Genomic DNA, 15,188 nt, shown 5'->3' with positions numbered 1-15,188 from the left:
ATATAGTTCATTTAAGTCATCCTTTTAGTATGGCCCGAAAGTAAGCCTTAATTTTACTCTCATTATTACAGATTGGCCTGATTATACCAGCTCTGAATCAGACACAGAAAGTGAAGTTGAGACAATAGTTGGTGGAAAGGATGATGTTCATATACATGAAGATCATGAGCACGTAGCCATGGATAGTTCACCTGATACAAGTGAAATAAACCTCAGTACTAACTCGGTCACAAATCACTTAGACAATGCCCACGTGCATTTAGACTCACAAACAGAGCGTGTTCGAACACATTCCAAATCGCAAGAAGATAAAGAGGAAGTGACGGCACATAAGATTCTAAATCTACTAACGGAAATTGGACATTCGAACTTGGTGGATAGTGCTAGCTTTATGGAAAAACAGTTTCACCCCTGCAAATATTGTAAAGGACGGCTACAAATATTGTAGTAAAAAAAATAGCAATATTTTATAGGTTTTCAGATCATAAGTGTAAAAGGATATCAAGGTTATCAGATTTTCATTATTAAAATGTGTTAAACATTATCATCCTCAAGATTCCACTGGCGTAATACGGAGAAATAAAAAAATAAAAAAGGTTCTGAACTAGACTTTTTTTCAAGGCTTTATTTTTTTTTTCTGAAAGGGACTGGACTTCAGATGTTGGCTTAAATTGATCTTTCATTAAAACTGAGGTTTGGTTAATGAACATTCAAACATGAATACCCGTTACAAATGTTTTTCAGTTTTGAATGGAAAAATGACTAAAATTAACTGATGCTCATGTATATCCATAACATAAAACCTGTCAGGAACTGAGTTTCAAAGCCTTCATAATAAGAATTATAGCAGTAAATTACTGATAATTATCTGGATTTTTTTTATGTCAAACAATCTGGAGGTCAGTGCCTTTAATAGTAGATGTATGCAAGTGATATTAAAATTTGTTAACTTCATAATTTCTCAGAATAGCTGTTGTTTATGAATTATTAATATTTTGTTTATTATTTTCATATTCAAAAACTGTTTTTTTCTATTTTAGAATTTCCATTCCTTTCTCTCAAGTATAAACACACATGTTTTCATATTCAGAAGGATGCATGAGTTCTTAACTTAAGCAAACAGATATGAAAAATAACTTATAGCATTTCAAAAGTTTGTGCAAATTTTCATTTTGATTACTTCTCCTTGACAGCAATTACTGAGTGCAGATACGAATGAAATGAGTGTATGCTTATTTAGCTAAGACAATGTTTGTAGAAAGTTTTGAAATGTGTTTTAGGTTACTATTTGTCTTCCTTGAAAAATCTGGTTTCTGTGTGTTGTAGTAGAATACTCCTGTCATAGCATGGCTTAAAGCCACGGCGTTTGATGTTGACTTAGATGGGGGAGCTTGGACAACCAAAACTTCAAGACTTTGGGAGGAAGTCGGGCAACAAATGTTTTGAGTACCTTATATTTGGTCCTGACATTGTAATTTTAAAAGAAAAAGTAATTTAATTAGTGCTTTTGTGATTGGAAGTGGTAACTTTGTGTTTATTTCTATTTCATGAAGGTTTTTGTTTTTATCTGAGAATGATGGTCAAGTTGACCGTGTAAAACAAGGATAGTTGGATGAAAGCTTTCCCTATGGATGTAATGTTGTGCTGTTATGTTTCTTGCTTTGCAAATGTGAAAGAGAGCTTTATAGATCTACCACCTAGCGACATTGGTTCATCATTTTCAGTAGTCTGGTATTAGTGCTACACAACTATTTGACAAACTGCTAGTCAAAAATGCTAAATATATGTAAATTGATTACTGTTTATATATGGCATTCAACTCAACATGGTCAGTTACAAAATTCCAAACCTCTTTTGTAATAGTTTTCATGCACCTGAGCAATACAATTAACACAATTTAAGGCTTTTGTATCAGGTTTGGAAAATATTTTGCTGTTACCAGTATTTAGATATTAAATTTCATTCTGACTCTGGTTTTGTTAAAGGTATTTGAACCATTTAAGCATTAATATTTTATCTTTTTAGCAGGAAATAGTCATTTTTGGAAGAAACAAAACGATAAGCAGTTTTAAAGGTAAATTGCTAATTCCCATTCTGACAAGTGGTCACCATTTTAGAATAGGGAACACTTCTGTACAGTGAAAATATGCATTTGATACCTAGTCTGTGGTTTCCTGTATACAAAATATAGTCTTCAGGCAATGTATTATACATGTATATGCATTTTTTAAATGCATGAATGTGTTTATACAAGTTTTCTTGGTACCATATTCATTGATGTTTATCCTGCTAGCAGCAAGTAATTCTGCCTTTGCGACCAGTGCAGACCAAGATCAGCCGGATGTGCAGCCTGATCATGGTCTGCACTGTTCACTATTCATTCAGTAAATTTTCATTGAACACACCTTTGAATAATAAATGTTTTTGCCCAAATTGAATGATGGACCAGTCCATTTTAGAAATTTAGCAGACTAAAGGATAAATTAATAATAAATGTCAAGTTTTTGAATTCTTTTCGGTTCTTCTGCCTTACATTAATTAAGACAGAGAAATTAATGTGCTGTACTGAAGAATTGATGTATTGTTGCATATTATGTTTTACTGTTAACAGTACTCTGTTGAATGAAAACTGTGCAATTGTCATGTATGTTTAAATTATTTGCATAGTGTATTTATGATACATGTGTATGCGTTATATATTGTACATTTATAAATATTGACCTAGATTATGTACTTAAATGTTGGGACTTTGGAAACTGTGTTATAAAAATGATTATAACTTATTTACCTTAAAAAAATTAAATAAAATCTATTTTCATGTAAATGCAGCTTTCTCTTTAAATTTACGTATTGTAATGAAATGAAAGTTTGAAACTACAGGTGCATTACTCTGCACAAGTTACCACGTAAAAACAAAAGATTCCCCCCCCCCCCCCCCCCCCCACCACCACCACCAAAAGAAAATGGCTTCAGGAATTCTGACCTATTTAAAACCCTTTTTGACTGCTGTCAATGCAATTTTTCAAATTTAGGTTCGAGGTAATAAAACTCGAGTTTAGAACAAAACATGTTTGGAGGTTAAGAGAAACAAGTTGCATACAGATGTATGCACACTTGTTATGTAAAAAAAGAGTATGAAATAAAAAGTACAAAAATGAACCCCTAGATGCAGTGGACTCCTTTCAACTTTCACCACTCATCATGCCCTGATTTCTTTTTTCAAAAACTAATTTCCAATATTTTGGTTAAATATTGCACAATACATCCAGCAAATGATAACACTCAAGGAGAGGGGATTTTCATATGTCATCCCATGTTTATATTTCTGTATATTAGTGTGAAATTCACATCTAAAATGTAAACATTTCAATGGTTTACCAGTGATCTCAAGTAGTTGCTACTTTATGTTATGTGGAAAAAAACCCACTATGATAATATTTCTAGAGCAGTAGCAAAAGGCACACATTTTGTCAGTTTGTTTTAAGCTAGTCAACACTCTCATTATTTTTAAATTCAGTTGGAGGGGGCGGGGTGTAACATGTTTGCAAGATTTGTAGTGCACATACTACATTAAGAACATGGACATCTTCATATGAGTGTAAGTAGTTTCAATAGTGTAAGTACTTTCAAGTACATACAGGAGTTATTTTAAGATTATTGGAAAACCCCATTATGAGGTTAAGTGCTTGATGTATAGAAATAAAGCCAACACGTGTTCTTTAGGGAGGATTTAAAACAAGAAAATATCCTATGAAACGTGTATGAAATTGGACGGACATCGTAAAAAAACTGTAACGGATTAATTATCTGGAAAACCCTTGAGTCCACAGTAATGAAAATTCATAGGATGATTGCATGTTGTGAGCATGTTATGTAGGTCTGTAGATCAAGGTCACCTTCAAACTGAAAATGGCGAACTGGTCTACACTAAGTCTTGTCAAACTTTATATTTTGACTGCCTGTGGTAAGTAGATGATCTCAATTGTTTTTGGATTCATTGGGTCAAAGACTGCAAAATATGTTTCACTCGATAACTAAAGAACTCTGTCCTACATCACAAGTCTTCATAGGATGATTGCCCGCGGTCAGTAAATCGGTTAAGTAGTTCAATGGTCAAGGTCACAGAGACGTTAGACCGAAAATTATTTACGATCAATATATTTAGAGCACACCCAAGTCAAGAGTGGTGTTATAGCCTGTGGTAAGTAGATAAGTAGGCAGTGGCACTTAAAATACACTTCAAGTAGGCACTACCTATTTTAGATATATGTGTAGTTAACTGCACCAAAGTGCAGTTAAAATATCAGTTTCTGAAAAAGAGTTTTTCGAGCTGAAAAAAAACAACATGACCCCTGGGAAAATGGAGACAACTCCGCAAAGACTTTATTTATAGGCTTAGGTTACTATTGACCTAGTACCACCTGCAAACCATGCACTTTTTACCTCTAGACATTAAAAAATCATGCATAATTATTACAAGGATTAGCAGTCTGAAAAGAAAACTAATCAAATCAAATTATTTAATGCCCTTGGGAGAGTGTGACATTTTTCGTGGTGATTTTTTTCAACAAACACGTTTTTTTTTAAAGTCAAAACCCTCCGAATTTCACAATGTAAAATATGTTGAAAAAAATATTGCCGGAAAGAGAACAATCTCTGCCATCAAAGTGTTGGAAAAATATCTAGAAAATCAATGAAATCAATATCAGGACTGTTAAATGTATGACTGCGTTATCCTGTATAGCATTCAACATAGACAGCTTACTTTTCCATTGCACTGATATAACATAGACATGACGGAGTTCACTCAATAATTTCACTCTATAAACAGATTGTTTCCCTTGTGTAAAGAGCTCTAAGCTAAGGCTCCTGGAAATGGTTTCGATTCAATGACTTTAGAATGCTTTGGCTTAGGACTAGCAAACCTAGGAGGATGCCTGTAATCAGAAGATGACCCATTTTGCTTTGGGGGTCAAAGGTTAAGGTCACTGTGATTTTCAGATTGAACATTATCTCCATCAATAACTGGGGAAAGCACTGGCTTACAGATATCAAATTTCATATGATGATCGTATTTAGTAAGTAGATCATAGATGACCCTTGTTTAGGGGGTCAACAAGCCAAACTTAAAGGTAGCAGAATACAAAATTATATAACCAATTGTCTTTGAGAGACCGTTATTGGAGTTGGCGGAGGGTAATGTTCTCTTTGTTCTTCTGTTTTGCTTGTTTTGGTGCCGTTACGTTGGAGCGATTTTTTGAATGACGTCAAATTGTGCCGCACCGTGCAATCTTCCGGAAAGGAGTCCATTCATACTATAGTATCATTACAGCAATGTTATTTATACGAAAATCACTTGCCCCTCATCGATGTGGGTTCGAGCCTCACTCGGGGCGTTGAATTCTTCATGTGAGGAAGCCATCCAGCTGGCTTACGGAAGGTCGGTGGTTCTACCCAGGTGCCCGCTCGTGATGAAATAATGCACGGAGGGGCACCTGGGGTCTTCCTCCACCATTAAAGCTGGAAAGTCGCCATATGACCTATCATGTGTCGGTGCGACGTTAAATCCAACAAAAAAAAAAAAAAAAAAAAAAAAAAAACGAAAAAATATTATTGTTTCTATACAACCTAGTTCCATTTGACAAATAAAGAGAAATCGTTTACTCAAGTTGATGAGTAATAATTCGACGACTATCTCGCACCTCCATGACGTCTGTTAAAGCGATCTTGTGCCCGTGTTTCATATATGAAAAAAGAACAGTTATTACATAGAATCTATGTAAACATGAAATACATATATTGTGCGTATGAAACTGTACTATGTGTTACGTTAACTAGCTACTGTATAAATTTGTATTACCATTAAAACTGGCAGCTTTCAAAAAATAAATGAAGTTAACTCTATGATATCACTGCTTAAATTCATACACGGTTAGTTTTATATATGATTGGCTAAGTTTGATGAATTTGATGACGATTTTCTATATCTATAATGATTAAATAATTTAGTGAAAGATACTAGTATATCTTTAACTACCATTAAATCCGGAAGTAAAACAAAAGTGAGCTGCGCACGCGAAGTTATCAATATATTTATCTCGTGACATAAATACGCACCAGTAAACAGAAATTTAATTTTCTCTCGCGTCATTTTAGGAAAATTGATACATAAATCAGTGTTGTACAACACTGTTGATGGAAAGATAACGAAATAGGGTACGTTAACATTTATATTTTGTCAATTTCAGATTTTTTTTCATTGAATTATTTATCTAGTCTTTTTTTTCTAGAATGTGAAATACATTTACGTCCTTTATATGTGAAATTTGTTAATCCACAACCAAAAAACGTTTGTATATAGTAGTCTCTGTCTTTGTTTCGAAATTATTTGTAATATTGCAATACTTATGCTGAGTAATTTTGATAAAACTTATGTACTTAGTTATCCCTTTTATTTGAAATATAACCGTGAATTGTTGACGTCCCGTCAGCCAATCTATTTGGATCATATTTGGAACAAAGTTAAATAATAAAAATAACAAGAGGGTCATGATGACCCCGGATCGCTCACCTGAGTAATTTGAGCTACATGGTGACAAGTGTAAGAGATCGGGTAAGAAATAGCATTGAAATCTTTTCCCAGTTGTGTGAACATGTTTCAAATGTCAAACTGACGCTAAAATATTAAGAAAGTAGGTCAGTAGGTCACATTCATGGTCACTGAAAGTCAGTTTTAAGATCGGTGTGCAAAACTGTATATGTCATCAAAATTTCAAGGCTGTATCTTAAAAAACAAGAAAGTAGGCCAGTAGGTTACTTGGGATCGTCAGGTAATTATAATTAAACAGTCTAGGAAATTTTAAGTATTTTTTCCTATATAACTCGTATAAAAAAACTAAGTGACCCTGGGGCGGGGCTTTAAATGGACCCTGGGTCATGATTTGAACAATCTTAGTAAAGGACCACTACACAATGCTACATGTAAAATATCTAAGCTGTGTGCCTCTCAGTTTAAAAGAAGAACATTTTTTTATGTTTTTTTTTCCTATAGAACTCTATGTAAATTCAAGGGACCACGGGGCGGGGCCAATATTGGCCATGGGATCAACATTCTTGGTAAAAGTCTACTAGACAATGCCACATACCAAATATCTAAGCTCTAGGTCTTCAGGTTTCAGAGAAGAAGATTTTTGAAATTTACAATATAACCATATTGGGAAAATAAACCCCGCCCCCGTACCAAAATAGAACGGCTTAAGCAATTTTGGTAGAGGGTCACCTAGAGATCATTTCTACAAAATATTTTTGAAATCCGGTAAACAGTTTCTGACAAGAAGGTTTTTAATGATTTTCCTTTCGGTTGCCATGGCAACAACAGTTCTAAATAGGTTTTAATTCTTAGGGCAATTTTGATAGGGGCAACCGAAGGATCATCTCTGTGAAGTTTAGTGTAAATTTGCCCAGTGATTTTGAAGAAAAAGATTTTTGAAATTTACAAAATAGCCATATAGGGAAAAAAAGCCCTGCCCCCTTGCGGCCATGTTTTTTACCGAAACAGAACGGCTTAGGCAATTTTGGTAGAGGGTCACCTAGAGATCATTTCTACGAAATATTTTAGAAATCCGGCTAACAGTTTCTGACAAGAAGATTTTTAAAGATTTTCCTTTCGGTTGCCGTGGCAACCAAAGTTCTGCATGGATTTCAATTATTTGGGCAATTTTGAAAGGGGGCCACCCAAGGATCATTCCTGTGAAGTTTGGTTTAAATCTGCCCAGTGGTTTTGAAGAAGAAGATTTTTTTTTAGAAATTGTTGACACACGACGGACGACGTCACAAAAGCTCACCTTGATCCCTTTGGCTCAGGTGAGCTAATAAACAGTAAATTTATATACAATTTACAAAAGTAACTAATCCAGTTAGTTGGTCTAGTCGTGGGGAGAGGGGGGGGGGGGGGGGGGGGGGGGGGCAATGACATGACACTTTTTGTAGGTGTTTGGCATTTAGCATCTGGTATATGGAAGGTAGCATATAGTATATGATACCAGCTTCATACACGGTTAGTTTTGTATGTTTAGCTAAGTTTGATGAATTGGATGACGATTTTCTATTTTTAAAGTTCATATCTAATGATAAAATAATTAAGTGAAAGATCCGGAAGTGAAAATGAGCTATGCATGCCAATCTGTTCCGTGACATAAACACGCAAGTGTGATCGAATAGAAAGATAGTTTTCGCCCACGTCATTTTAGGAAAATTGATACATAATAAATGTTGTATAACCTTGTTAGTGAAGAGAAAACGAAATCAAGGGTACGTTAACATTTATATTTTGTCTATTTCCAATCTTCTATAAAATTATTTAGCCTTTTTTGTAGAATGTGAAATATAATTTGATATGTGAAATTTGTTAAACCACGAAAGTTTGGTACTGTGACCTGTGCCTTTGACGAAATTATTTGTAATATTTCAATACTGTTGCAGTGTTTTAATAAAATCTGTGTTCAATTAATTGAGGGAGGCTGGTCCCGGACTTAGTTATGGCCTTTATTAGAAGTATAAATATGAATGGTTGAATCTGTCAAATCAAGAGGTGCATGTTGTATATGTATTTTGATCATGTTGGGAATGAAGTTAAATATACAAAAAAAAAACAGTAACCTTATATCCATTATACAAAAGTAATCATCTTTATGCCTATGATGCTGAGAGGGCGACCGACATTCTCCTCAAAATAACCACGAACTAGTTACTCCATCTGTTCAAAACAGAAGTCGTCTGTCATTTCGTTACCATGCTCATCGGCTTGGATGTTCACACGTATGGCAACAGTGTCAAGCTTCTGTTTACTAATCGAAGCGTGTCCAACATTCGGACCGCATTTTTTAATGTAGTTTTCTATTTTTGTTTCTGATATAGAAGGCTTGAAGCCGCATATGAAGTACGTTTTGTCCGTTTTGTAACGTACAGGTCTAAGTTTTTTTTTATTTTGTTGCTGAACAATAGGCGTTATTAGGCCCAGGAATTGGAGGACACTTTTTCACAGATGACTCACAACGATTCTTAAATTTTATATCTTTGTCAGAGATCCACGCTATTAACATGTAAAAAGACTTGAAAAATAATTATCTACAAAAATCTATGAATACAGTATGCAGTTGATTTATCTACGACTGCAAATAATTTACTGTATATTTGATGACCTTCTATATTTGTTATTCTTATTTCAGGTCGAGTATGGAGTCACAAATTCTTGCCGAGTTGAAGTCATTGTCGGACAAAGTGACCAGAATACAGAACGAAATTTCAGTCATCTCTAAGCAGTTCTCCGATCATATCCTTTCCTGCCCAGACCGTCATCCTCAAAGTCCAAGAAGTGAGCGTTTGACACAGACAGAATTGTCAGAATGCGATTCTAGAGAAGATGATACCGCGATAAAATACCACCCACTGGAACACTTGACCACCGGTCATTCTGATCATCACGAAAATAACGTGCAACAGCAACCGAACACGCAAAAACTCCATGAAAACAGCGCTCCATCATCATATATACGGCAGGTGGACAAACCTTCAGATCAAGGTACAATAAAATACATATGGCTTACCATTTCGTCAGTATTCAGTTTTAATTAAAAATCTAGAGGCCGTTCCATTTTTTTGGGCGTTTAAATTACGCCATGAAAACATGTATTTATCTTTTGGCCTCAGTCGGGATTATTTTGCATTCTAAAAAAGTAGATCTAGTCACTCACGTTTTTAATGTATACACTCCATATAATATGTATCATATGGCGAGGATCATGAGATTTCGTCTTACCTGATTAAATATAGTGAATATTTATGCGAAATTTCATATCTGTATTCAGGTATTTAGTAACAGGTAAGCATCAATATGTATAGAATTAATTTTAACATCACCTGATGTCTCTTCACCCGGATCTAAATTTTGTATCAAATGAAACACGGTCTAGTGCGAATTGAATTACGAAATGACATTTTTAAAAAAAAAATTTGAACGAGTCTGACTGAAATGTATTTTCCTGTCTATGATTACGAGCTCTTCTCTCAGGCGGACCATTGATAGTTCCTAGCCCAATCTATGGGTCTGTATAAATTATGTTATTTTTCTTACTCTTACTGTAATATTACCATAAAAACTAAAATATTAAAGTTTAGGATTTCATTCAGAGTCTTACATGTAAGGCAAAACGCGCCTCGTCCAGTTTTTGTATCAGATTATTAGAAAAATTTTGCTCAGAAACATTGATGATATTTCCAACAAACTATCATTAATTTTTCACGTTTCAGTATCTTTCGCCGTTATGTTGCTGTTCACTATCTTCAATATTGGAGTGTGTTTGTAATGATCGTTCAGTCGATGACAAAGTATATATCGAGACATAAGTTTCAAAGCAAAGACGTAAACTTTTTTTAGTTTTGCAGACATACGCTACTTAAAATTGTACATTGTACCACAAAAGTCATTGTGCTCTCTTTCGAAAAATATGACGCTAGTAAGTACAATACAAATACAATACAAAAGTTTATTCAGCATAAAACATAACACATATGCTTACAGCCTAAGAGAAACGGATGCAATATTTAATTACAGTCTAGAGAAAAAGATGGAAGATGGCAAATTTACATTTATAACTGAGCCGTGCCATGAGAAAACCAACATAGTGGGTTTGCGATCAGCATGGATCCAGACCAGCCTGCGCATCTGCGCAGTCTGGTCAGGATCTATGCTGTTTGCTAACAGTTTCTCTAATTCCAATAGGCTTTGAAAGCGAACAGCATGGATCCTGACCAGACTGCGCGATTGCACAGGCTGGCCTGGATCCATGCTGGTCGCAAACCAACTATGTTGGTTTTCTCATGGCCCGGCTCAATTGATGATTTTGATGCTTGATTGCCCATTTTTAAATGTCGAAAATAGGCGATTAAACACGAGCTTGAAATGTCCAATGTAAATAAAATGGGTTTATTGCGTTTTACAATATTTGAAAAAAGGACGTGTGGAGATTAACAACTTGAAACTTCAGCGATCATAGGTAGATCTATCCTATAATGCCACGTACCGTTCACACGAAAAAAATGTTTACATTATTAAAGGTGAAGCTAGGTTAGGCCTATATTTCGAAATGTAGGAAGCAAATAAACCTGCAAATAAACAGTTAAAAAACAAAATTAATGATTCAGTGGGTTCCTTACAGTATTTAAAATATAATCTGATTTAAAAGTTCAGCTTACAATTTTGATATCTGATAGAAGTTCCCATCGCCAGTATTACATCACTAGCCCCGTATCTTTTTTTCAGAGGAAGTTGCTCGTTTTACACACAGAAGGAGTTTCAAAGAAAACAGACAGGAATGTTTGAGAAAGTCTCTGCAACAACACATTGTCTTACTAGTAGACAGTCTTCCATACTCGGAAACAGACATTCTTGACAGGCTCATAGAGACGGAATGTCTTACGGAAACTGAAAGCTCCGATCTGAGAAATAACGGAAGTCGAAAAGACTGCGTGCGCAACTTGGTACGAATAGTTAAAGGAAGGTCATACAAAGTCTTAAAAACGTTCGTAGAATGCGTGAAAACGTTGCATCCTGAAGTTGCTGCGTCCATTTGGCAGGTGTACGAGAAATTGGTTAAAGACAAGAAAAATTACAGCTGGCGATGCACATTTTGTGAGTTGAAACGGTCTGTCGATATAAAGTTAGTAGCAGATCATATGTGGAGTGTTGGCGCCATTTCTGATGAACTTTACGATGAAATAGTCTCCGGAAACAAGAGTTTAGAGGCATTATGGACATTTCTCGCAGATGAATGCAATAAAGCAGACACTTCATATCGACAAAATGCCTTGAAAAAACTAAGAGAAACCTTGATGAACAAGGGTCAGTATCGAGAACTAGTGCTGAAACTAAGCAAAGTGTCTACTTTGAAATGTACATGCGTAACGAAGGATGTGAACGCAAACAGTTCCACCCAAACCGAAGGCCAGTTAACACTCAACATTGTCGTCACTGATGTCGACGATATTTCTACTGTCTCACCAATGAGTACTTCCACAAGCTCTCGGAGTTTTGTCGATGAAAACGAGGTTTCTGACGACAGTTTTCCCGCCAACAAACACGAGAACTTATTCCTGTCTCCACGGACAGCATATAGAGACAAAGGGCTATACGATTCTGGCTTTGGGATAAGGAAAGCTATACCATACACCGCAAACGCCATAGCAGTGGAATTTCGAACGTCACGGTCGAACAGTTTCGGAAAAAATACTAACCAAAGAGGACATCTGCAAGCGCTCACAAGACGCAGGGCATCAATGTTCATGTGATTTCAAACAATGCAGTGCTTTGTACGCTATATCTATATTCATTATGTCTCCCCAGAATGTAAAGGACAAACTGCTTTTGGTCAGGTCGTATCGTGTCTGCTCCATTTCTTTTCTCCCTCGAAAGGATTTCAAATAACTTGGCACAAATGGTAATGCGACGACGTGCAGAATGCAACATTTGGCCATGTCAGTGCAAGATCGACTTCGCACGATAAGAACAAAAGAAAATAGACAATACTTCTTGTTCGCTTCATAACTTTTCACCAACAGAATATTTTACCACAAAAGTGAACAACAATGAGAAGTTATGCAGAACGCAACTTTCGGCGTTATATGGAGAATTCAAAGGTCAAACAGGCAGTACGTTCGTTCCATATCTTGTTGGAACAGTTTTATTTTACTGTGCACAGATGTTCTTCCACAATACGATGGCAAACAGAATCCAACTTCTGGCAGTTCCGGAAATATGCCAGTATCAAACACGAACTTATAGATTGAACAAAGACAGAATTTACCCTAATCACTAGTACGTACGTGTCTCAAGGCGAGATCTCATATATGGCAAGTTTTTGAATTTTCCTACAGCAACTACTATTTTTGTGACCAGTAACAAACCTTCATTATTCTAGTAACAGAAAGTCACAAAAACTGCATCTATCTGAAATTTATAGATTTTTGACTGAACATGTGATTTTATTTTCTTAGTAACATAGGTAACAAAAGGTAACATCCCTATATAACTCTAGTAACAAAAAAGTCACACTCAGTCACATAACGAAATTTATTGATTTTTGACAAAACCTCTGGTTCTATTTTCTTAGTAACATAGGTAACAAAAGGTAACATCCCTATATAACTCTAGTAACAAAAAAGTCACACTCAGTCACATAACGAAATTTATTGATTTTTGACAAAACCTCTGATTCTATTTTCTTAGTAACATAGGTAACAAAAGGTTACATCCCTATATAACTCTAGTAACAAAAAAAGTCACACACAGTCACATACTGAAATTTAATGATTTTTGACAAAACCTCTGGTTCCATTTTCTTAGTAACATAGGTAACAAACGGTAACATCCCTATATAACTCTAGTAACAAAAAAGTCACATACTGAAATTTAATGATTTTTGACAAAACCTCTGGTTCTATTTTCTTAGTAACATAGGTAACAAAAGGTAACATCCCTATATAACTCTAGTAACAAAAAAGTCACACACAGTCACATACTGAAATTTATTGATTTTTGACACAACCTCTGGTTCTATTTTCTATTTTTATATTAACAAATATACAACTACTTGTAGACAAACTCAGATTTGAGCCATATCTACGAGATCTTGTGATCACCTTCGTCCATTGCAAGCGCCATCCCTTCATATATCTTAGGACGTGATCAAACAGGAGATTTTAGACATATACAGGTTATGTATCGTTTCTAGTTATTTCATTTTGTCTATCTGTCTACATGTATCTCTTAAGTAATATTAAACATACCTTTTTGTGATATAGCTTGATATTATATGTCAATCCACCCTTCCATTAAAATAAAAAGGTATATAACATTAAAAAATTGTATACATGTATCTTCTTTTATTCCAGTATTTATCTCATACTTTTTCACTAGTCTAGAAACAAGAGAATCAAAAAGGCCTTAATTCGCTTACCAGAGTACCAGTAAGTTGATATTTCACACCGTTAACATGAAAACAAGAAACTAAAAGTAGTACAGTACCCTTATACAAAAGATATCGGTAGCTGAATATCAAGCAGAATTTTCAGGAGATTCACTAATGGTCAGGGATGCTTTTGAGATAAATTGACATACCGGGAAAAAACACACTGAACTATATGCAAATATCAGAAATACCTAATGTTTTTATAGGTAAACTGGCACTGCCACTAACGGGCCATTACAGTCAAAATAGAATTAAGCCATTCTGATCATATCTGTTGGATAATTATTTCCATTAAGTTTAAAAGGGATATGGTTATTCCACTGCCATCTGCTTTTCATCAGTGATACTAAAAAGGGAATATGGTCATGAAATATTACCCAAGATTTCCCCATGTGAATTTCAGTTAAACACTACATGTTAAATTAATACTGCTAATGCCCATGTCAACAAGATTAAATATATGCAAACCAGTATCACAAGTGCATAATCTGTGAAACTCTTGCAATATGAATTTCAAATCGGTCCTTTAACATCTAGTGAGACAAAAGAACACTGATGTGCAGAACGACCCATTGAAACAGAGAAGTAACTGGACCTGGAACAACACCATAGTGTTGTGCTTTTAGTCAGGAAGAAGAAGCGACAATGTCTTCAGAAAAGACTGGCATAAAGGTAAGGGCTAAAACAAGAGGACCATGATGGTCCTGAATCGCTCACCTCTTCCTACATGACCCAGTTTTGAGTATGACGTCGTTTTTTCTATTATTTGACATGGTGACCTAGTTTTTGAGCTCATGTGACCCAGTTTTGAACTTGACCTAAATATTATCAAGATAAAAATTCTGACCAATTTTCATGAAGATCCATTGAAAAATGTGGTCTCTAGAGAGGTCACAAGGTTTTTCTATTATTTGACCTATTGACCTAGTTTTCGAAGGTACGTGACCCTGTTTTGAACTTTACCTAGATATCATCAAGATGAACATTCTTACTAATTTCCATGAAGATCTCATGAAAAATATGGCCTCTAGAGAGGTCACAAGGTTTTTCTATTTTTATACCTACTGGCCTAGTTTTTGACCGTACATGACCCAGTTTCGAAACTGACCTAGATATCATCAAGGTGAACATTCAGATCAATTTTCATGAAGATCCATTGAAAAT

At 35.1% G+C, this 15,188-nt stretch overlaps 2 protein-coding genes across 5 annotated transcripts in view; both read left to right on the top strand.

The window, feature by feature from the left end:
• LOC123551073 (golgin subfamily A member 2-like) overlaps positions 1-2,824 on the top strand; it is a 53,656-nt gene extending 50,832 nt beyond the window's left edge. Inside the window, exon 22 of the mRNA XM_053524180.1 lies at positions 72-2,824. Within this exon, the coding sequence (XP_053380155.1) occupies positions 72-448 (377 nt within the window). The 3' untranslated portion in view covers positions 449-2,824. The remainder of the gene's footprint in view (positions 1-71) is intronic.
• A 622-nt stretch (positions 2,825-3,446) lies between these two features.
• LOC123551090 (uncharacterized) lies at positions 3,447-13,852 on the top strand. Of its 4 annotated transcripts, none has more exons than XM_053524998.1 (3): positions 3,447-3,598; positions 9,228-9,580; positions 11,321-13,852. In XM_053524998.1, the coding sequence occupies exons 2-3, from the start codon at positions 9,235-9,237 to the stop codon at positions 12,343-12,345; spliced, it is 1,371 nt and encodes a 456-aa protein (XP_053380973.1). In that variant the 5' UTR covers positions 3,447-3,598; positions 9,228-9,234; the 3' UTR covers positions 12,346-13,852. The 4 variants fall into 4 exon arrangements, with proteins under 4 accessions (XP_053380973.1, XP_053380971.1, XP_045195721.2 ...); XM_053524996.1 differs by lacking the exon at positions 3,447-3,598 and adding an exon at positions 3,674-3,964; XM_045339786.2 differs by lacking the exon at positions 3,447-3,598 and adding an exon at positions 4,034-6,216.
• Positions 13,853-15,188: the final 1,336 nt, after the last annotated feature.

Source organism: Mercenaria mercenaria, chromosome 15 (genome assembly GCF_021730395.1).
Source record: "Mercenaria mercenaria strain notata chromosome 15, MADL_Memer_1, whole genome shotgun sequence".
Lineage (NCBI taxonomy): Eukaryota > Metazoa > Mollusca > Bivalvia > Venerida > Veneridae > Mercenaria > Mercenaria mercenaria.
This window is presented reverse-complemented; position numbering and strand designations above follow the sequence as displayed.